The 24,209-nt window shown below is 38.5% G+C and overlaps 1 protein-coding gene across 2 annotated transcripts in view; it reads left to right on the top strand.

Moving 5' to 3' along the window:
- Positions 1–23,928, top strand: part of LOC117425775 (protein BANP-like) — a 111,903-nt gene extending 87,975 nt beyond the window's left edge. For both annotated transcript variants that reach the window (XM_034043031.3, XM_058993606.1), the window contains 2 exons: positions 15,478–15,621; positions 22,435–23,928. In XM_034043031.3, the coding sequence (XP_033898922.1) occupies positions 15,478–15,621; positions 22,435–22,551 (261 nt within the window). In that variant the 3' untranslated portion in view covers positions 22,552–23,928. The remainder of the gene's footprint in view (positions 1–15,477; positions 15,622–22,434) is intronic.
- The last annotated feature ends 281 nt before the right edge of the window (positions 23,929–24,209 follow it).

The following is a 24,209-nucleotide window of genomic DNA, read 5'->3' as shown; positions in this document are numbered from 1 at the left end:
ATGTCCCCATGTTTAAAGCAGTTTGCGTGTTGTTTTTGTTCAGTAGCCTATTTATGGATGTGTAAATGCTTTTTATATACATGTTCGCAAATCCGACTTTTTCACATAACCACCTATACCCCAGTTCACAGTGGGTCGGATATGCGACCTTGTACTGTATTGCATTTTTGTAATTAGTATCAATGCAAGAACAGTGTGGTGAGACATGTGACCAGAGAACCAAAATACAATACTCCAGTGTGGGAATATTTGGATAGGGGTTAAAGTGATGACTGGTGCAGGTTACAGCAAACCAATGCATTTTTTAAAATATATTAATGGTGGAACACATAGCTTGGTTGCACTCCTCTCTCAATAGACGGTAGATCTCCCTGTTAAATGAGTCAGCTAGAGCCCCAGAGGACAGGTTCCATTCCAGCTCTGTGAATGAAATTGACTCTCTGTTTTGAGGTTATATTGTAGTCAGATAGGACCAGGGATAAAAGACTGATTACTTGCTCAGTGAGTCACAGCTGGGAATCCCCCCCCCCCCCCTTGATTGCAGTGGTTCAACCCAGTCACAGCTGGGAATTCCCCCCCTTGATTGCAGTGGTTCAACCCTGTTTAACACTATGTATAGTGTTCAACATAGTGCTTTTTAACCCTTTGCGGTCCATTTATTAATTGCGCGTCAGGCACGCCAGGTCTAATTAATTTTCACACGCGCAGTTAATTTTAGACGCGCTGTTTAAAAGTATTTTTTTTCACAGTCAAACGGGTTTAAATAGCCCTGCATATCAACAAAGCACTCACTAGGCATCTCCAGCCCCGCCCCACCCTTTCGTTTGCTATAGCGTTCACCTATGTAAGAAATAAATAATAATAATAATAATAATAGTCGTACATACCGATCGATCATCTCCGGATCACTTGTTTTATCACCAAACTCCTCAATAATGCGATCCAAGTCATTATTTTATTACTATAACATCTCAAAAAAGCTCTGCAAATGTCCATGTTTTCTGTGCGCTGATTCAGTCAGCCAACTTGTTTACTTACGACCGCCCCGTTATCTGATACCTGATACCATGTATGACTAATCATGAGAGACTCCTTTTTTTTTTTTTTTTTGACTTGTTTCGGCTCCTGTCGCTCCCACTCGGCAATTGAATGGTTTTTTCGGCTTTTTCCGGAGAAAAAACGACTAGACACCCGTTTATTGCGTTGCTATAATGATGTCGGACCCAGTCCGACAAAGGACCTGTGAGGAATAATTGCAATGGACCCAGTCCGACAATGGACCGCAAAGGGTTAATGGTCAAAATAATGAGGTTACGTTTTGAAATTTAAAATCAGGTTTAATCAGGCTTTAATGCCACACATACACACAGTATGGAAATCATGTTGCAGAGAGGCAAAAAGCAGGAGGGTGCATTGGAAAGCTGGTGGAGAGATTTTAGTTTACCACCTCTGTCTCTTGACTTTGGTCAGTGGGTGTCATGGTTTTGCATACTGAGCATATTATGCTCGAGCACAACATTCTCGACCAAACTACTACATCCTTTTCCAGTAAAATTCCTTTGTCTTCTGGCAGTGAACAAGATCTCATTAGAGGATTGTGTCAAAGTGGTTAACAGTGTGCAGGTAATCAATAACAACGATAACCCAGGTGCAATGAAGGTTTAATTGTATAATCCAATGCTTGAGGGCTAACAGCAGTAAACAATAACAATGGTAATGAAGCAATACAGCGGCGTCTATTGCTTATTTATAATCCGTGGGTTTCCCCTGAATACAGTCCCGTTTCAGTTCAGTTCACCCACACAAACACAAACACCAGTCCACAGTGTATGCTCTAGTGCTCGTGGTGAATACAGTTCTTTAGTGACAACAAAAGTGCAGTTTTGTTGATTCAGGTTTAGTACTGGCCTTTGGCGACAACTCTGGATCGTGTTAGCCATCCAAATAATTACAAACAGTATTATTAATGACAAACAAAACACTCGCGTTTCACAGCACAGGTTCTTTAATGTAACCATTCACAAAGGAACAGCTCACATCACTATGTCCCCTTTTTATAACATCACCCCGTCTGGGTCATTGAGTTTGTATAACCTTAGCTTTGCCCCCTTTCTAGATGGCCAACTTCCACCTAACCCTGGGAATAAACTGTTATGCCATTTAGTCCAGGGTATTCTGTTCCCTTCATGCAGCTACCTCGCAGGTCGGGAGGGTTATCTACACCAAGAATCATTCAATCTCTGTCACAAGGATGTACTGTACATATGTTTACACAAACTGAAAAAGGAAGGGGATACCAAGATAGAAAGAAGGTTCATACTGTAATTAACCTGGGGAGAAGAATTCAGGCAAGATCAATACAATGTGAATGAGACCTCCCTTTAATACCATGTTGTGTAGCTGGTGACCCTGCTTTCAATCAGTATTTTGTTTGATTTTTCTTCTCCCAGATCGGTGTAAAGTACTTTTCCATATAGATGTGAATGTGTTGGGTATATTTTATGAAAGCCCAAAAGAGCTTACCTTACCATTTATGAAAGGTTTATACTGTAGCAGAGAGCACATTTTAAGCAGAGAGCACGTGGCCAACAGAGCCAAATAAAGACATTACACTAAACATTAAATCTTTTCAATTGTTAACTATATTTTTTAGGTTGTTTGGGGAGTTCTTTGTGGAACACACTGCCCAACACCTGATTTCTCTTCAGGTTTCTATAGGAAACTTAAGGACATTTTTGTTTGATTCATGCTGATATGTTTGCAAAAGCTACATGCAGAGACATGTTACTGTACTGTGTGCTGACTTTTACCTCAAGGTGAACTTTTGTTTGGCAATTTTACATTGTCACGTTATTTAACCCCTCCAAAAAAAGGACCACATGTTGCACTCCAGGCTCTACAGCTCTGCCAGCGCATCTCAGTCTGGATCTCAACGCCTCCTGCCTGGCATTCACTCCTGGGCCTCTCTCAAGCAGAAACTGACAGTTGTGTGGCTGTTTTTGTAGACTAATGTCTGGTTGAGACCCGCAGACCTATTTTACTTGTGATCTGAGCTGAACCCAGTTTAAAGGCTAATGAATGAGCCCACTGCACCACCAAGCCTTTCCTCTCCAAAGAAACTTCACAGAAAAGCATACATTACACATGTTTTGTTGCAAATTTGATAACAAAGAAAACAAGTAAACCAAAAAGCTATGGCTTCTCATTGCAATGCATTTGAATGCAGGTTGTATTTTTCTTAGAGTAAGTAGTGGGGTTCCAAAAAATATAGCGTTACATGTCCCCATGTGTTGCTACAACTTTTTAAATAATGTACCTGTAATTTTCCTTTTCATTGTTAACATCCTGACAACTTTCTACACTTAAAACTTTAAAGTCTTTTCAAAATGGCCGCTCTAGTGCACTGATAGTGCAAGGATTATTGACCAAATTGTCAAACAGGTAACACAGGAATAACGATCCATGATGTGGTACGGAACTTAAAAGCCAAACCATTTGTTATGTGTTTTTTTTTTAAGTTATAAGTGTAAGAAGTTGTCAGGATGTTAACAATGAAAAGAAAAATTCCAGGTACATTTATTTAAAAGTTGTAGCAACACGTGGGGACGGATAATGTTATATTTTTTGGATCCCCGCTACTTACTCTTTATCCCGGAAAGACCTAGTTTATTCAAACACAGGATACGGTTGTGGCAATCTAATACTTAATGTCAGCTGACACCATTGGTGTCAACCAGGTGTATATGAAAAACTATTGCAGCATTTTCACACAGTATGTCTGCACTGACCGTATCTTTCAGATAGATGATCAGCTTTTGCTTCTAGGAATTGGTGAAGGTCTTCAAAATCTACTGAACTCTGTCAACAGACTGTGCGCTACCTCAGGGAGAGTCTGCACGGCTTTGGATTGTTTTTGAGGGCTACGTTGAAAGAAATCTCTTCTCCAGCTTGGGGGTGTCATATATAAAAGCATGTCAGATCTGTTATATTGCTCTAAACTGACTTGCACAAGCAAGTGCAGCGTTAGGTTAGGGATTCCATTTGTATAACAAGTAAATCAGTGTGTGCTACTGTACTTTTAACTGCGATCATTTGGAAAACTCCATTTGTAAAATAAACAAAAAATTATTTGAAAGTGCCAGTTGGTTTTTGAAGGCCAGAACTGTCAAAACCGGTTGAGTCTAAATGACTGAATAATTAATAGTGACTTTTCTGTAATCAAAGATATATAGCATAATATTGGCAAATTCTGTACATACCATGAAGTGATATACAAGCTGCCCTTCGTTGTGGAGGGATAATTCACTTTCTTGGTACATTTCCATGAGAACTATAGAGATAATTGATGGATAGTTAAACTTAAGCCCAGGTTATTACAAGTTCATTTGTAGTAAAGAGCAAATATTCCAGGACAAAATCAGCAGACAGGATGTAAACATAAAACATGCTGATACTTTGAAATACGAGGCACATTTTACTTCCAAAAAATATTAAAGAATAACTCCCTAGTTGCTTCTGAATCATTCTGAATTGATGTTGACATCTGAAATGGCAGTATTTTTACTGTATCTTACAGCTTCGGTGTCCTGTAATCACATTCAGTTTATTCGGGTGACCTGTTTTCTACGTTGTTTACCCTTCTGTGCACTCTACTTCATCCCGAACCAGACCTTCATGGCTGTCTGGTTTGTTTACTTGCATGCTACTACCTACAGCACTGAAACTTTTTATTTACTTGTCCAAGAGTAGTCTTTCTGATAAGTTGCTTATGCAGTAGGGGTACTATTGTGCACTACCCCTTTAAAGATTGTTGGATCTCTGTGCTTGTGAGTCAGAGATACTGCATGCATTAACTGCTCTGGCATGTAAGACAGAACCTCAGACAGCTGGGTTTACCCTCTCCACCATGTGACCTGTCTGGAGCACTGTTCTAAACTGGGAACATTTTGTACCTTGAGGTTTTGCTGTTTTTTTCTGGGTTTTTTTTCTTTTCTTTTTTTGTAAAAGCCCCTATTATGAGTCATTTTTAGCATCTTCGGCTTTTTCCCATTGCATCCTCCAGACGCAACATATTCCTTCCGACCCGATCACTGCAGCCTCTCAAGTGGATTTCCCAGTGATCATGAACGCATTGTCTATAGGTGTTACTCTGAGTCAGCGAGTGGGACCTCCCTTTAAGAAACTTAGTCAGACCTCCCTTTCCTATATCTTTGGCTTGTATCCCTCCTAAAAGGACTTGAGAGTATTAGATGCACAGTTTGTTTATAGGGATGCTCAGAATTCACACCAGTTAAAACTGTAACTTTAGGCTTTTAACATAATGGGGTCTATTCAAATGATCTAAAAGGTGGCGGATCAAAATACTGCCATTGTTTTAACCATTAAAAGTACAATCTTTAAAATGCCAGGTTTGGTCCTATTTTAATGTTTAAACGGTGGCTGTGTTCGAGTCATCCACTACTTAGATTAATTGAATAGTCCCGTTATCTGTATAGTGCAGCTGTATACCAATGCCGTAGCCAGCTATGAGGCACCAGAGGCATGTGCCACGGTTAAAATCATACTAATTATTTATTTAGGCCCTTTTAGACGTTGCTTTGCTGCAAATAAAAATGCATTCATCCTTTTTTGCATTTGAAGTAAGTGTGATACTTGAAAGTTTATTTCAGACAGTGTGTGATTGACACTGAGGGTTGTATCGAGTTCATAGGGCTGTGGTTTGCAAGGAGCCTCGCAGCTGGCCAATCACATTAATAGAAGTCAGATGCATATTCATGAGTATAAATCAGAACACAGCCAAACAGCCTATCAAATCGAATGGTCAGCCGAAAAGCTCGAGCTGCAACTCTCATTGGTTATGATGTGCTTACGCAGCTACACTCTCTCCGTCTTGTCAACCCGCTTAAGCTAATTACATTCCTGAATGTGGTTTTATAATTAATATTACACAAAACTTTGTGTGCAAACCCTCTGTCTTCTCTGTATTTGGATAATGGCATCACTGTTAAAATGATTTGTTTGATAGATTAGGATTTAAAACTAAATATAGTGTCTGGCATTGCTACATTTCTTATTTTCTTTTATACTGAAAATTCTATAATAGTATCTTATTCAGGAAAAAAAAAATGTTAACTAAACTTTTTTTTTTTATTTAAATAAACAACATATAATAATGTCCTTATATCTTTTTTCTTCAGTTAGAAACATTTTAGTAGTGGGGGGAGCACGGGCAAGTTCCTCTTTTATTTTTCATGGCTGGCTACGGCCCGGTATACATTGTAACTGATTTACTGAGAAAATGTCAGTGTTTAAAGTTAGCTGGGCATTTGGTTTTGTCATTAATGTTGTTGATTCAGTAATTGGTTACACAATCACGTTTCATATTCTATGCAGATATGTCAGATGAGGAATGGGCAAGGCTACTTGAAATTAAAGCATGCAAACAGAACTCTCATTAACCTAGCATTGCAAATGTGTGTTTGTTATAACGTGTTTTATTCAAAACTCCATATGTGAGACTTAAGTAACAAAAGGAAATGCATGACAGGTAAGATTTATGAATCCTCTTACGATAACAAAAAACAAGAAACCAAGCCAATTTCTTTTGACACTGTATGGGAACTAGGCTTTCATAGCTCTCCTGAAGCAGGGCATAGTTTTAAATACCAGTTCAGCCCATTAGGATGTCACCCAGGTTAAGCTGAGAGATTCTGCCTGCTCTCCGGTGTTGCATGGCCGCATTAATGAGGCTGGTGGCATCTTTTGTGGGAAAAGCTAAAGCTGTCCCCTGCTTTTATCCGAGGAAAAGAAAGTTCTGAAAGCTGCTGTGTATTTTTGTCCAATAGAAATCACCCCATAAAAGTAACAATGAACATTTAAATTTATTAAAATTAAAGAAACATCTTCGTCAAGTATACAAAGGTGCCCCGTTTTGCCTAAAGTTTAGTGTGAACTTTGCATACTTTGGTTTTGACAATTTTTCCAGCTCAGGCTCAAAAGATGTTGCAACCTCGAGAATTTGATCAGAAAGCTTTCCACGCTTTTTCGACTGCAGGTTGGTCAGTGCTGAAAACGTAACAGCAAATTCCATCTCCCCCTTTCGTTAATGTTATGCTTTGATGCCAGCTTCGCCTTCTTTGAACCTGGGATATTTTCATGCAAATCAGTACTCCTGGAAGGCACAGAAGGCCCTCCCCCATCTTTTGTAACTTGCACCACAAAGCACAAACTCGTAACTGTACACTACGAACCAATGCATTAAGAAAGCTTGTTGCTCTGGTTACTGATGTATAGAAGCCAGAGTACAGTTATTAGTGGTATTTACTGTTTGGAATGAATGTCATTTTTCATTGTATGTATTCATTGTCAGGAATTATATTTTTTAAATACGCAATCAACCCTGTTAAAACTATGCTATGCTTCTGTGTTGACGCTTGTTCAGATTTGCCCGAAGATCCACCAAAAATCTATCGGGATCCACTTGTACAGTAGAACCTCAGTCGCCATGGACGCCACATGTACTACCTGACCAGTCAACCATTAACAACACTTGAAACTGGAAACAGGGTTCCTGCTTGCTGTAACAGATAAGGAGAGCTATGGCCAAAAGTTTTGGATCACCAGGAATTTTAGGATTGAGACATATTTAAATAAAAATGAAATCTATATGGACATAATTTAGTTATTTTATTTAACATCATGTAATCAAAGACACTACAAAATGATATTGCAAAAGTCTACCGGAAGCCATGACAGCAGTACAGTATTTCATGTTAGATTTCGAAATGTCACATTTTTCAATTTTTGTCAGTTTTTCTTTAAGTATATGGACAACTACAAAATGGTATGCAATTTAATATTTAAGTCACATTATTCAGCAGGTTTCATTCGACCTTTGTGAAGCAGAATTAGCTAGTTCTATAGAGTGATGCTAAACTTTTGGCCATAGCTGTAGAGTAGATGCTGGGAATGCTACCAGTTAAACACCAACATGGTTATTTTGTTATTGTTATTCCTCATGTTAATGGAGGGTACAGCGTTTATTTATACAGTATCCATACATTCATCATTGACTCTTTATAGAAATTACTGTTACAATTTTCAGAGTTACAGGCATTTCAGACTGAACACGCTTCATTCCTGGTGGGTTGTTAACTTACACACATCTAAGCCCACCGTGACTAGCATTTGCACTTATCTTCATCTTATACTCACACACAGGTGGCTGGGCTTATATAGGAAACCAAAGAAGTAACTGCAATTTCAGAGAAAACAACATAGAGCCAAATACATCTCATGCGTGTCATCCTTGATTTATAGAGTAATGTGGAATTTGACAGGATTGCGAGACACTGAAGATTTTGATGCTGAAAGAATTGTCCAATTAAAGGGCTATCATTGGTTATTTCCTCTGTGCTATCAAGAACTCTCAAAGTTCATGATGTAATCTATACAGCACTGTTTGGCCCTCGCTTTGCAGGCTGGCTTAGTGTGCTGTCAGTTACAATTTTAGGAGTCAATCTGTGCTGCAAACCACCTGCAACCTGCATAGATCCAGTATCTTTAATGAATGATGAACTGTACAGGGCCTGCCTACAGTAATACTGTGCATGTGTTGTCAGCTGAATGTAATATAAGGCACTAAAGTGTCTGCACAGTGTTCTGTGAGGACTGTCTGAAAATCAACTACAAGCTCACTGACATGTTAATGTACAGGGGAAGAAGTCAGACTGTGGATTTCAGCAAGAACGATGAGAGTAGGATTTTCATTTTAATGTAAAACTGCAAGTCAAGTTGACAGCTGTTACGGCTCGTGCCTTCTGCAGTATACAGCTTTTTATGTTTCATTTTCCCCTAAGGCAGGAAAGGATATTATAGAGTGAGCCTAACACATTTACAAGAATAGAGAAGTAGAAGTTTATCATTTATACATATGTTTTTTTTTTCTTTTTTCTGAAGAAACGTTTAAAAAAAAAAAAAGACAAACAAGACAAGTTCCAGAGGACAAGATGTTTTTAATAAGCGTGGTGTACATTCGCCTTCCCCTGAATTCAAATCAGGTAAATTAAAAACCCATACAGAGCTAACCCCACGGTGTATATGCTAATGAAAGCTCCTCTTGCAGTAACCTTGGCATAACGTTTCACTTGTCCTCGCTGTATTCATCGTTGGCCCATTCCCATCGCATCAAGCATTGAAAAGACTTATGATAAATACAAAAAAATCCCTCCCTTCTTAGAGAGAGAGAGAGCGAGAGAGAGCAGGGGAAGTTGACTTTCAGGACCGAATTGTTCAGGGTTTTGACTGCACTTTCTGTTTCTTAAGGTCACAGACAGGTAAGAGTTACAAAGCTGAACTGGTGGTCCTGGGAACCCATCAACACCTAAACAAAGAAGTCATTCTTTGTGACAGGTTATGCGCTGCGGTTCTCACACAGCCACTGCCTCTTATACCTGGCTGGCCTTCTTACACAACAGTAGCTGCTGCAGTGGCCTAATACTCGCTGCCAGCCTATGATTATTGTATCTTTCTACCTGTGTTTAATAAAGCATTTACCACTCTTGGCTTCCAGCTAAGCTGCTTTAAAGAAACCGTATCGATGTCAGCAGTGCCTATTTCTAAATCTTTTGGATTTTTATTCTCTTTGGCTGTCGGGGCTTGAGCGACCTATCCGTTTTACTTTACATTTTGTGTTTATTTTTTAGCCTAAAAAGATATATTGTGCTCATTCTAATTCTCAGGTTGGGCTTTTCTGACGATATGCGTCACACTTATGGTCCCCAGCCTATTTTTTAATAGTGTTTTTAACTTCTTTGATGCAGCTAGTAAATATCTGTGCTGCACAAGACATGGCTTTATTGTGCCACCTGTTCTTCACAGTTAAGCATGTAGCATATGTACAGTAGTCTGGTTTAGGCTCTATCTGTCTTGTACAGTAGGCCTCCTATTAACATCTCTTTATTTATTTAAAGGTGCAGTGCCCCATAATATACGTTTTTACATATAAAGCGGCTTTGAACTCACGAGCCCATGTAGAACATGTTAGCTTTATATGCGTTTGTTGTAAAATATAGCTTACATATGGAATTTTTTTTTACCTCCTGCTGGGTGAGGGCTGTTTAGTTCAGAGTGACTGAGCGCACAAAAGTGTGGCTTGTGTCCTTGCATTTAAAACTACCTTAATGGTAATAGAAACAAACTGGTAAGCCACTAATATCTCTCTTGACTTTGACTTTCTTATCAGTTTTATGCACTGAAAAGATTTGTATTTTTTTAATCTTAATGAAAGGTTTGCTTAAACAGAGGTACTTGTTTCCAGTATTTGAAGTCATTACTGTATCATTATGTGGCAGAGGAAAGGAGTCAGCTACTGTAATTACAGAATTCCAACACACGGTTCGTAATGCCTTAGTTTCACATTCTTAGAGAGAACATGTTGCCTCTAACCTATTTCCGTGGAGGAAAGATCAAAACATTTCACCTTACTTGAACTGCTTGGAGCGAAGCATGCTTCTTAAAGAATGGCAACTAGCTGTAGATACAACAGTCTTACACAAATCATGAAAGTGAAGTGACTACTTCCAAAGATATATTACAGTACCTCCACGCATCAGTGATATTTCCAATTTTGTTTCTACTGATTTAATGCCGCAATATTTGGATCGTGGGGCAACTTCAAAAGAAAAAAACAAAGAATGACTGCTGTGTGTGTGTTTTTTTTTTTTTCCCCTAAATGTGACGAAAAACAGTCTGTGATTACTTTCATACTGCAATAACAAGTAATGTTCCTCCAAATCTTTCTTTGAAAGCTGGGTTTAGTTTTACATTTATGCTAGGACTTTTTTCCAGTCTGTTTTAGATTTAATGTTCTGGTTTAAGCCTGAATTTTAAATGGAGACATGCTACACATTGGGTTTACTGCTTTTTATATAAACATGATCCTGAGGACAGTACCGGTTTGATTAAAATTCCCTGCTGCCACACAATGCCATGAAAAAATCTGATTGGATTACGGGAATTCAGTGTTGAAGTTATTAGTTTACGGTTTGACCTATTGTATGGTATGTGTTATGGTTTGTTTCTATGAAAGACTTTGATCTGAAAATTCATATACGGCTTTATAATCATCGAGGAATGAAACACACACAGTTACAGGCTTTTATACCAAACTATTGACTATTAATAGATCTATGAGCATAACTGTTGGTGTGATATGCTATGTTAGGCATTTTAGTTGATATTTAGATTTGTTTCAGATAAATTCACCTTGTAGTTAAAATGTTTGTCTAATAGTTGGATCAAATAATCTGAGAATCTAAATTATGCTCTAAAATACCAGTGATATTGGGCAGCACCTTCAGCTAATTCCTCCATCAATATTAATCTCATTTTAAAGAGTTTAATGAAAGTGTTTACTTTATTATATTAAATCTAACTCAGACATTTGAAATGTAATTGAATTGTTTAGACTGTAAAACAGCAGTGCTCATTCATTGAAGGTAATGGGATTAAAATAGAACTCTTGGGGGCAGATTTATCAAGATCCTACCCTTTACTGCTAAATGTTCCTGCACACGGCTCTAATGCAGTTCCGGTGCTACACCACACAAGCTACTCTTAAGTACTTTTTAAGTGATCTCTCCAAGGGCATGAGAGATGTGTTGAATCCGGTTTTAGGACCTGCTCTTTCCTGGGCACTCTCATCTCTTTGAAAGCCAGGCATTTCAGCACAGCAAAAACAATTACAACAGGCAGCCAGGCCAGCACTGATTCAATATAGCAGGCCTGGAAGGTGTTTCAGTTGCTCTGGAAACCTCACCAGTCTCCAGTGATTCCCAGAATCAAAGTCTAACCTAAAGAATGACCACTGTCAAAGTCGATCAGATCTGCTGTCTTGCTCATCGTGAATGAAACTGGCTTGTAAGAGGAAGATTTGATATATTCCAGGATACAGGCATCTCTTTGGATTATAGCCAGCCTTGTGAAAAATTTACAGATGGATCTAATTTTGTATCAAACCCCTATCAATTTAAGACAAATAATGTGTGTACATTAAGACCACATTTCAAATTAGGTAAGATAGACACCACTGAATTAGTCAACAATAGTGCAAGACAGCAGATCAGCAAAGTTACATAATTCTTCAGTGGTAAGCAGAATATTCACTTAGGAACAATACCAGGGGCACAAAATTAAGCTGCAGACATACAACTTCTGGTGACTTTTTTTTACAGGGAGGATGCACCAAACCATTGATTTGATTGCTGATGTTAAACCTTCCTGAACTTGCTATTCTGCAACTTTCATTTGTGCCACATAGTACTGCCCTTGGGATTTTATATAAAAAAAAAAAATGTAATTGAAATCCCTGTTTACCTGTCTAAGCAGATGCAATTAGTTTATATTAGAATAACTCATACACTTTGTATGCCTTTCTCTGGACCCTCAGAAGTGCAAACTACATGACACACACATCCCTCAGCTTGTCTATAATTACTAAAACAGTGCAGGAGGTCCTCATAATCAAACACTGTAAATATTAGTTTCATTTGTATGAAATCAACTGTTCATTGTATTATGTCCAAATGCTATCTGAAATGGCTGCAGAAGTTATGGAGACAGCTCAAGGCAGTTATTGTGCTACTGAGAGACAAACAGATCACATTCACAGACTGATGTAAAGAATGTACTGTGAGTAGCATTCAAAACAAGGAGCGAGTCCTGAACTCACTCAAGTAAAATAAAAGGATATGCCTTCACACAGGATTACTGCTTTCAAGGCAATGTGGGCTGGTAATTAAAAACACTAACAAAATTCTTGGTTATGTACTGTAGTAAATGTGTAGGGAGGTTATGATGGGGTTGTACTGTATAATGCCCTGGTGAGACCATGCTGAGAAGCTAAGTACCATCAACCCTAGTCACCAACACACTAAACAAGGTCCAGAGGACACAGCTGTAAGTTGAGTGGAGAGATTTGGGACAGAGGGTAGGAGGTACTTTTTCACACAGAAAGTGGTGGGTGTATGTAATGGGTTGCCAAGTCATGTTCTTGCTGCTGATTCATTGGTTTCTTTAAAGAGCTTGTCTGGTGCGGTCCTGGGATTAATTAGCTGTTAGAAACGGTTCAAGCACTGATGGGCCAAATTACCTCCTCTCATTCGGAATTTGCTTACACACATTTTTTGTATTGTACTGACAGATTATCAATACAAACAGCAGAACCAAGCATCATGGACCAGATGTTTATGAACAAGTGTGTTCAATGCGGATATTGGCTTGCAGTACTTTTATTTCACTGTCCTTAGCTGTACTACTTTTTGAGCGAGACTACTTATGGGGCAGGATTAGTTCCTTCAGAAGTTTGGTAAACTTGCTTCCTGGTTGTACTTGCAAATTGAACTACAGTACTGTACATACCAAACAATCTGGCCATGTTTCAGGGTGCAGTACTATAAATTGTTACACTGAACATTTCAAATAATTGCTTATTGTATTTTGTAAGTGCAGTACATGCAGTTGTATCCCAAGCAGTGCCTGAGGCAAGGTTTAATGGGAACCACCTTGGCCAACTAAACCGCCTCCTTCCTATGCTTTTAGCCATTAAGAAGTCAATGGAGGTGTACTAACAAGCTTTATCTGTAAGTGTAGCATTACTCTTTTCAGTTGGTTGTTATTCAACAATTATTTCGCAAGAAACTGCCCCCCCCCCTCCACCACCACCACCACCACTTCCACTTCAACTGGAAAAACTACTATATTTAATTTCCTAGTTAGCTGCAAGGTTTAATTTTTTTGTACGTGTCACAGGATTTATTTATTCATTTATTATACAAAAATATGTGTATGTATTGGGCATAAAACAGTGTTATGTAACCCTTTGCTGCATGGTTTCTGAAAGCGGAAGGATTCAGGTGTCTTGAGGGATGTTAATCCATTTAGTCATGAATATTTCACACAACTGGTGTAGGCAGAGGATCGTGGTGATGAATGCTTTGTTCAATTTCATCTCAAACGTTAGCAAATTGATTCATATCCAAGGATTGTGGTGGCCATGGAAGATGCCTAAAGTCTCTTTCATGCTCCTCAAACCAGTCACGCACTATTCTGGCATGGTAGAAGGGTGTATTATTGTCTTGAACGTAACCATTGCTATCGGTACCGTTGCAGCATTGATAGGTTGACTTGATCCGCGCCATTCGTACAGTCTTCCAGAGCAATCAAGTTTGAATTTCCTGGAGATCAGGAAACCTATTCATTCAGTGTACCTTATTGTTATAAAACTGAGCAACACCAGTTGCAGAGCAATACTTTATTCTGTAAATTGCTCTGTGTGGAATGAAAAGGAATACAAGGTCATGAGAATGATTTGATTGGACACAAAAAAGGCAGCGCCTACCCAAGCTGAACCGAGTGTTCCCGGTCTGGGAGAAGGTGACTTCCGTAAATGTGGCTCAAATTAAACTTCATCCCGGGAGATTAGGTGGCAGGTCACAAAGAAGACATGAGGATTTGTGTCAAAATTTTTCTCAATCAAATGCGTTTCTTAGGCCTTGTTCTATGCAGCATTAAAATTCCACAGATTTTCCTTGAGAAAGTCAAGCGAGCTGTGAGAAACAACAAACCAGGCAAGACAAGGCTTTTAGAAGTGAAGGGACCTAAAGAATTGATTCTGAAGACAGGAGCCAGTTGGCTAATCACTTACCTGTTTTCTGATGAACTTGACAAGCCCCCTTTCCAGATTGAAACTTGCCAATGGAAAACAAATAAAGGAAATTCCACAGATTAATATCAGTGTCCCATTTTCCTATTTTTGGTTAGTCTGGTAGTTATTTGTGTTGCCAGGTTTGACATTCAAGGGAAAACCCTTGCAATTACGCAAGTTCAGCAAAATGGCTTTATGACTTTGCTGTTAGCCAAAGGTAACAGCTGGGCCTATTTGAGTTTCATAAAAAAAAGGCCAACAAGTACAAGTTCTCTTTGTATTAGAGATCTCAAGGAATGTGTTGAAAGAATCCGGAACCCTATGATTAAACTTATTATCAGAAAATGTCTTTATTTTTAGCTGTGTGGTTAAACAACATTATGCATTTTATGAACACGGCATTTCAATTATTATAAGGCATTGTTAACACGGAAACTCACATACATACGATATTGTTTTCGTATTGATCAGACCCTGCCTGGTATCATTTTTCCAGAAGAAAAAAAAATACATTAGAGACTCAGATGCACGTTGCCTGTTTTGATTTTCATAACCTAAAAAATCTCAGTGCTGGTATTCAATAAATATACTTGAGGGCCAGAATAGCACCTTCCTGACCATTAGCATTACTAGAAGATTTGTGAAGTGATATATTTATTTTTTCCACCTAGCAATGTATTGATCCCGTTAAGCAGATGCTGACCATGTGTGGCCTTGATTCTCCTGATTCGTGAGCCTGGAGTCCTGACTCTTGTCCTCTCTTGTCTCCTCAGGTGCTCCGGGGTGCTCAGCTCATCGCGGTGGCATCCACCGACGCCTCCACAGCAGGAGTGGACGGGTCACCCCTCCAAGCCAGTGATATCCAAGTCCAGTACGTCCAGCTGGCTCCAGTAACTGACCACTCCGCTGCAGTTCAGGTAAGTGTTTCCAGCACGGCTCACGAAGTCCTCTCCTGAGAGATCCAGGCTCTCACAGGCCCGTGCGTGTCACCGCACTTCACTTGTAACAGGTCTGCTGAGCATCTCATTGCCAGGGAAGGAAAATCATTTTACAAAGAGTTTTATTTATTTTTTGTTATTGGTGGTGACATGTAAGAACTGTTACATGTAAGAACTGCATTTTAGCCAGGACAGTGGGGTTTAATGATCAAAACTCAGGTGGCTCTTGCCACAGACGAGAAGGAAAGAAAGATGTGCCTGTCTCAGGTACCCTGGAGTAAGGGTGTCTGTTGCAACAGAAACAAACCAAGGCCGTAGACTTGCTAAAGCTGGAATGTGAAGTGTGTGTGTGTGTGTGTGAAATGTAAGATTGCACCCATTGCATTGTTCAGGGTTCAAGGTAAGGATACGTTTTACCAAAGAATAAAAAATGTCTAATCCCAGTTCCAGATTCTAACACCTTGCCTGGGCACAGCTAGGCTCAGGGGGGAGTCTGCTGATCCCCCAACTCAGCTTCCTTCCTTCCTACAGCACAGCTTCTTGGCAGCCTACCTATTTCACCCAATTAAGAAATTGTCCAATTAAATGTGCTAGGTGGAGAGACACCACCAGGGTTAAGCAAATCTAATTTGCCCTATCATTTCCTTTTCACACAGTAGCACAGCAGCGCTCCAATGTTGTCTGTAAACCCAGTGCTAATGGGTTACCTACTGTAATAATCTAACAGTTTTGGGTGAAACACATGATGACCTCTTGTTCCGAAACCGCTGCTTTGATCAGTCAGTTTGGTGAACAAAGCCTTTCCTTTCCAGAGCACTGATATAAACCATTCCAGGACAGGCAACAAGACTGAAAAGCTTCTACACACACTCGAAAGCAGCCCCGGCTTTTAGAATGTAATCTTGCCTAATATCAGTTACCATACTTTGTAGATCTCCACCCAGTCACTGCTTTTTCCATTGACTGATGTGTTTTCAATGTCTCCTGCCTTCCTGTATACAGTACGACCTCTTGAAGTAGAGGGTGTGAATCGGATGTGTATCATTGAAGTATCTGTAAGGGCCCTCGATACATTTTCTTCACTAACAGCTGCGAAAAAAATACCATAAAAATTAAAATAAAAAAAAATCAATTTCACTCTAATATGATAGAAAATGATGGTCTTTCTAATGCAGTCCACTTAGTGCTTAAGTAGTATTAAAAGAAAACAAATATATTGATATTTTTTCCTTTTATAACATTCAGGATGCAAACAGCATATCACGTTTCCATGGCAATGTGGAAGAGATCTGTTTAACTTATACAGACCTTTCTCCATTGCATCTGAAGTTACATCTCTTGGGGTTCCCATGAAAGAAAGAAAAAAAGAAAGAAAGAGAGTGATTTCCCTTGGCCCAGGTCCAGCTGTGTTTAGCGTTCTGACCAAAGATGTGAAAGTGTGCGAATATCCCCCTTTCTGTTTTGTTCGTCCAAAAATGAAAAGCATTACGATGTTGACACCTCAGCCAGCAGTCTGTTAGCATCCCACAGTAATATATCACAGCATCCTTGGCAGCTTCACTTCGCCTCCACTGAAGAAGGTGATTTATTTACCCCAATCTGTTTAATTTTATTTCAAGTTCTATTTTTAGGCCTGACTAGCTTTCCTCACTTATGAAAATGAATGATTTTTTTTCCCCCAGACATGTTCAAGGGAATCTTTCTGGTCCTGTTACCTCATCACTTCCCTGATTCCTCATCCAGCTGTCCTCTTTTGTCTGCTCTGTCTGTGTTGCCTTCATTCCTGTTTTTCTCAGGAAGCTATTAAAATAAATCAACAGGCCTTCCTGATAACCCACAACTAGCGATATTAAAAACCCTTGCAAAAATATACTGCAGGATCCTTTTGGGTTTGTAGTCCATCAGAGGTGAGGGACAGTCGGCCACAATGCCGGTGAGCATCATGGAAATTTCCCCTCTCAGCTCTGTGAACACACTCTGCAAGTTATGCTGCAGTGCATTCTGGTACTTGTAGTTCTGTATCTCAAAGAAATGAGACAGGTAAAAGGTGAATGCATAGGAATGTGGAACTGGAGCTAAATGGTCTCCTGATTTTGGTGTGCTGGTGCTTTCTGATCTGATTATGTTAATTGTGAATCAGCAATAGTGTGTCTTTGAAATGCTTTTTTTTTAATTTCTGTAATTATTTCCTTCTGAACTTTGTTTGTGTTTCAAAGGCATGTTCAAATTATGGGAGTATTTATTATTATACATAAGCTAGCTATTTAGTTGTCATAGTATCACTTCAATTAAAATTTGAAGAAACTTGTACATGGGTTTTAAACCCTTTTTCTTTGTATTTCGGGGAGGAAATATTTGAAACAACTTCAAATAACTTGTGGTTGAACTGAAGTTCTTAATATTAACTTTCCCACCTAATCCTTGATAGAAATGTCCAATTGAACAACCATAATATTTGAAGACATCTGTTGCAGGTCTTAGCCCATCCTCTTGTTGCTGACATGCAATATGAAAAATATTAACAGGTATGATTCTCAACACCACAGATGAGCAATCTCTGAAGAAGTACATTCAATTCCAGCTGTTATTTTTTATATTTCTTTTTTGTAAAAAAAATAGCTTCTCAGTGGCATAAAGGCAAGGTGGAAATATAGGAGGCTAGAGATGGTTAATATTCTGCACAATAGGCTATTTGTGTCGACAATGTTCCCGTTACTATTAATACATTTAGTGCAATTCCAGTTTTCAGTCACAAATACAGAAAAAAAATGTTGGTAGTAAATGGATATTTGGGCACACTGTACATATTGACTATTAAAATGTGTTGCATATTAAGTGAGCAAGTAGTCGAGGGGTTGATTTGATCAATCTCCAGTATACCCTCATGAGGATAAGCCACATTTAGATTACTGCACTTTGGAATCAACCTGGATTGCATCAACCACCTATCCTTGGTTATCCTGGGATTACGCCAAAAAGAAATGGTTGCTGCAATGCAGGATGATTCTCCACTGCTGTAAAGTGTCCTAAAAGTTTCAGCTGTGTCTAATCCTGATGGGTATAGGTTGATAAGGTGTAAAAAGTGCAAAAAAAGTCTCACCCCCAGTTGTTGTGCATAGCTGAATGGTAAAGCAATTGAGTCTCAGAAAATTTCGGAAGGCCAGTCCTGTTACAAAATTGATACCATATCTGCACCCTTATTTAAATCACTGTTGTAGGTTTGAATTGGGTTGTATGGAAGGCTATCATTTTTAATTAAGAGAAAATGCTTTCTGTTTATTTACCCCAAACAGCAGAGGTCAAACAACTACAAGCTTGAGAAAAATGATATCGGAAATCAACTAGTTTGTCGTGGTGGGTTTTAACCATTTGACAACAGGAAACAGTTAAGGACTCATCACAAAATTCGAATGTCGCCATTTGTTTAAAAAATGCATTCACTATTAATTCAGGAGCTACTCTTACACTAAGTGCTAGTTGCCTTCCATAGACATCTGTAATGTAGGCTAGATCAGTGTCTGTATATTAGTAGGCACCAGCGCCATCTAGTGTACTGCAGTGTAATGCCTGAAAAACAAACGGAAACTTGATCCAAAGTTCCAGATCACTTGATAGCGCTGGCTCGTCATCTATAAAGACATTTTCACTAATCTAGCCTATGTCATATCTGTGCTCGGAAACTAGAACAGAAGAGCAGCTCCTGAAAGTACCGTCACACCATCTTACCTGAAGAAGTGTATGAAAACACATTATTTGAGTAATTGCAATAAGAACCACCATTTGTGCAAACTTCATACTGTACCTTTTGCTTCAGGAACCCATCTTTCCCTTTATCCATTTGTTTTGCTTTAATCAGCTGTACCAACAAAGGCATAAGCCGAAAAGTTACTTGACCTGGCTTCTAGTTTTACCATGGAATTTATGAGCGAGTGTTTGAAGTGGCGGATGGGCTTAACATTGCTAGCATTGAGCACATTTAGTATTAGTCTCAGCCTTTTGGATTTCGACTTGAAAACATTCCGTGACCGAATTAAGTACCTTGATTAGACAGACAGGATTCTCGCTTGTTTTGGTGGTGTGGATGCCAAAGCCATCATTAGTTCTCTTTCTTGTGTTATCAACATGTGGCGGGGTAGAGAGAGTGAAGTAATACAATTTAACTTTTCATTCATTTAACTCTACAGGAGTAGGATTTTGGATTTGTGCTATAATGAGGTACGACAGGATAATGTAACAAAACCAAACTATTTGCCTGGTAGCCAAGAATATGAACATCACAGCCATGTGTTATTATATCAAGATACATAACTGGCAGCTCTTTCAAGAGTTGTTGGTGGCATTCAGAATGTTAAGCTTGCGAAAACCACAACATCATCAGACTACTTTTCTTTTTTTGTCTGGAGAACCAACTGCTGTTTTATTTTTTAAATTGAGTTGCCTATAAACATATTTTTGGCATTCCTAAAAACAAAATCGAACCACTGTGGTATCCAATTAGGGAATTTCTGTTTTATGTTTATTTATTAGATCTTCTCTTCGGAATATGAAGGGCAATTTTGAATTTGATACTGTTTATTAGATTAACTTTGATATACAAACACTGTTTTTTGATACCTAAAAATCCTGCAGGTGTAAGTGTACTATTATGACCCTGTTTTGTATTTATTTAATAAGCATCGTCCTGTTTCTTTTAAAATTCTACTTGCACCCAAAAAAAGGACTATTCTTAAAAAAACAATGTTTGTATATAAAAGCCTGTAAATATGATTCTGAAAACTGAAGAGTAAAAGCAGTAACTCATGGTATTTGGAAACTGGTAGACCGAGTATTAGAGCTGAAGTGTCAAGAAATGTGATTCCTAGGTATGTGTTTAATATATTCGTTCATATTTTACAATTCTGCACATTCTTCTTTATCTTAGACCAGTACCAGTTTGTACCACTTTGTTTCCATGTTCTAAAGGTTAGTTTCACAACCAGCACTCATGCTTCCCTCCATTGAGGCCTATAACCTAAGCAGACACAAGTGTAACCTGCAACCCTGCTGTAGTCAGGGAAACCAAACAAAAATGTAAACAGATATGTATTTTTTGAAATTATACTGATAACACTTATATACTGTTTTTACCAGTTCATTTGGTAAAAGGTATGTCTTTTTTAATGTATAGGGTACTTCACCTGTCCAATCTTGTATTGCTGGCCCCTCGCCAGGGCTATGTCAGGTTTATCTCTTAACTGCTTTTTCATGAGTGTCTTATGAGTCATGACAGTGAATGTAAATGTAACAGGGTGGAGGCTGGGCGTGAACCTGGCGACACTGCACAACGCAAGCAAACGACTTAACAACAATGCAAAAGAGTTGGGCTCCTCGACATTCGTGGTTTCAGAGATTTTAACCGGATCACATCTACGGGACAGGATAGAATCTGTAACGGCAGTGTATCACACAACACTGTCCACTGTCCACATAGGCAGACCTTTCATATATCAATAGACACTGCAGTAAAGTAGCAAAAGACAACAACATTGTTTATTTCGCTGGTAACAGTGAAGGCAGTGATCTACCATTCATTAATAATGTGTGGCTTTACAACTTGCCCTGTGCGGGACTGTCATCATGGTACCCTGTAGTGTAGAACTAATAGAAAAAGGGTGAACACTGATCACACTGCTTGTGCTAATACTGTGCCAGCAAAAAATGATTTTCTGAATTTAGGTGGGGAAGCATATTAGGTCTTCAGTGCATAACGCACCTGTAATATGTTTACACACCTCACTTCAGAAAATCAGGAGCCTCTTCAAACAACAAAAATATTCTGCACAAAAAGTTACAATATCTGAAACATATTTTAGTCCCAGTTATAAATATTTAATTCTCACTGGGTCGATTTTTAGTTATTTTTCTTCTTAAACTTTTTAAATCTCATTGAAATAGATTTCATCTGGTAATAACATGTGGAAGCAGTTATGTGCAAGTTTGAAAAATGACTTTCAAAGTTTCACTTATGTGCCGTTTCTATTTTTACTATCGTACATAGAAGATATTAGATTAATGACATGCTGGCATTTTCTCGACACTATATAGTATGGACCTTTTTAATGAGCTTTTGAACTTAAAAACAAAGAGAAGAGATTCATTTTAAACCCCTCTGTCCAATATGCTGAAGAGTATGCAGTCAGCACGCATGACCATAGGTCTGTTAAGAAATCCCAGTCTGCAGGATATCTCTGGAAAAAAATTGAGCTGGGTTCATTTGTTACAGGAATATATCTCTTGCTCTCTGAACTCCCTTTCTTTCCTCTTGCTTTTCCCTCTCCCTCACTGCATTTCAGAACTGTGACTGCGTGCTAGTTATGTGCAAAAACATTTAAATCCTTTAAAAGAGAAAAAACAATTAAAAGGAAAACAAAAAAGGGGAAGGTTTCTACTTGAATTAATACAGAGAGCCTTGTTAATAAATGGCAATGTATTTGCATATAAACACAACGCAAAGGAAAATACACTTTGTATTCTCAATGCAGTTGCTTTTATACCATGTTGTGTATGTTATTGGATGTTTTGTATCCAAAAGGTCCTATGCACAGGATCAGAAAAAGCCACACCATAGGGACATAACCCAAAAGATCATTTTTTTTGTCCCAGTGGCGCCTCCTCTCTGATATAAGCTTATATGAAAAGTGTGTCCAGAAATGAACAGCATTCAGTGCACTCGCCATTCCTGTGGGTGTTGAGGGAATGGAAGCTGTACGCAGCAGTTGTAAGTTTGTGTTTGCTTTGTTCCCTGCTGTGTAGGGCACAGAGGCTCTGACTTCATCGCTGCAGTCTGACCTGGAGATGAAGCATGGGGCGATTCAGATCCAGCAGGGGGAGAACGGGGAGGTGCTACAGATCCAGATGCCAGGCAGCTGAAGAGACATCAGCCACACCACACCCCGGGGAGAAGAAGTACATCTGAAACAAAATTTCACGAGGAAAAAAAAAATACTTTGTTTTTTTTATGTCGCTTTGGACAAGGTGCTACTGTGGTTTGTCATTTTTCCATGTCTTTCATAGAGTTCAGTGACAAGCTTTGCAATTTCACAAAGAATACAACCAGTAGGAAAATATGTATAGATATGTTTAATAAAATAAATAAAAAAAAAAAAAGACAGCTGTTTTGGTGTTTCAGTGAGTAGATATGGTAACTGAATGTTTGCAAGAGAGGTTTTTTTTTTTTTTCAACAATAGACATTTTTTTGTTCTATAACTTTACCAGAATCCTTTGTTAGCTGCAGGTTGTGACTGATGTTTTTGTATTGTTTTTGTTCATTGAGAAATATACCTACAGTATCATTGTTACAACGCTACGGTCTGAATTTTGCTCTGCCTCAGTACAGTACAAGCTGTTGGTGTGGGTTTTATTTTCAACAGAAGTGGGAACACTCTGCAAATTCAATGTCAATAATACAATACTTGTCACTTGAAAACACTGTAAACATTATTGCTTTTCTGTAAAATGTGCAGTCAGCCAGGCACATGACATAAATTGTGTTTTTAACATATTTTACATCACAGCTGTATCAATAGTCTAAAGCAAAAACTGCCAAAGTCAGGCATGATGTTACGAGAAAATGAGCAAGAAGGTTAAGTAAGTCCTTTAAAAGTATTGCATGAATGGAAATATTTGAATAATATTAATACTATATTTTATATAGGAAAAGTGAAAGCACAATGGGGAAAGTTCCACTCATTTTTAAATGAGCTGTGCAGTTGAAGTCTTGTTTTTGGAAAGGCATAACTGGTGTCTGTTCCGTTGATCTGAAGAGAGGCTGATCTTAAACCTTATTGTTACTTGATATTACTGTAGCTTTATTTTAGGAACAAAAAACATTTTTTACTATTGTGTGTGGACCCCAGTTGCACCCATTGTATAAAAAAACAAATAAAACGAGAACACTTCTAATCTCATCAGCCACAGTGGTAGTCTCAGCCTTTTGAGGGCTGTATAAAACTGCTAATGGGGGCCAGGTCATTGATCATTGAAACAGTGTCGCATATATATGACAGATAATTAAGCTCCAGGTCAAACTGCCCGGCAATGTGGGTTTTATTTATATTTCTGTGCAGTATGTACATTTGCCACCAATTAGATCAGATGAATATGTGGTATTTAGTATGACTATCTTCACTTTGGCAATTTTTGGCTTTGTCTGTCTATATGTGGTGCTGCTGAGGGAACATATTTACCATACATAAAAAAGTGCCTTTATAGGTTCTACCGTGTTATTAAATAATATGTAATTTACATTGCAAAGACTGTGTTAATTTATTTCACACAAATTAAAAACAGTCCAGTCTCCAGGCCAACTAAACCAAAACAATTATCTTGAGCACCATTAGCTTTGTGTTTGTCACCTTTCTGCTAATATTCTTTCACTTTTCCTGGGTCACTAAGGTACTGGCTTCATTCAGTTAATTCCCAATCAAAATTATTTAGGCAGTGTGATTTGGTTAAATAACTTGAAAATACAGCTGGTTAACTTGTTCTTGTTTAGTTCATGTGCAACGCTATAAAGCATCTCTCTCCT

This window comes from Acipenser ruthenus, chromosome 20, assembly GCF_902713425.1.
Source record: "Acipenser ruthenus chromosome 20, fAciRut3.2 maternal haplotype, whole genome shotgun sequence".
Taxonomy (NCBI): domain Eukaryota; kingdom Metazoa; phylum Chordata; class Actinopteri; order Acipenseriformes; family Acipenseridae; genus Acipenser; species Acipenser ruthenus.
This window is presented reverse-complemented; position numbering and strand designations above follow the sequence as displayed.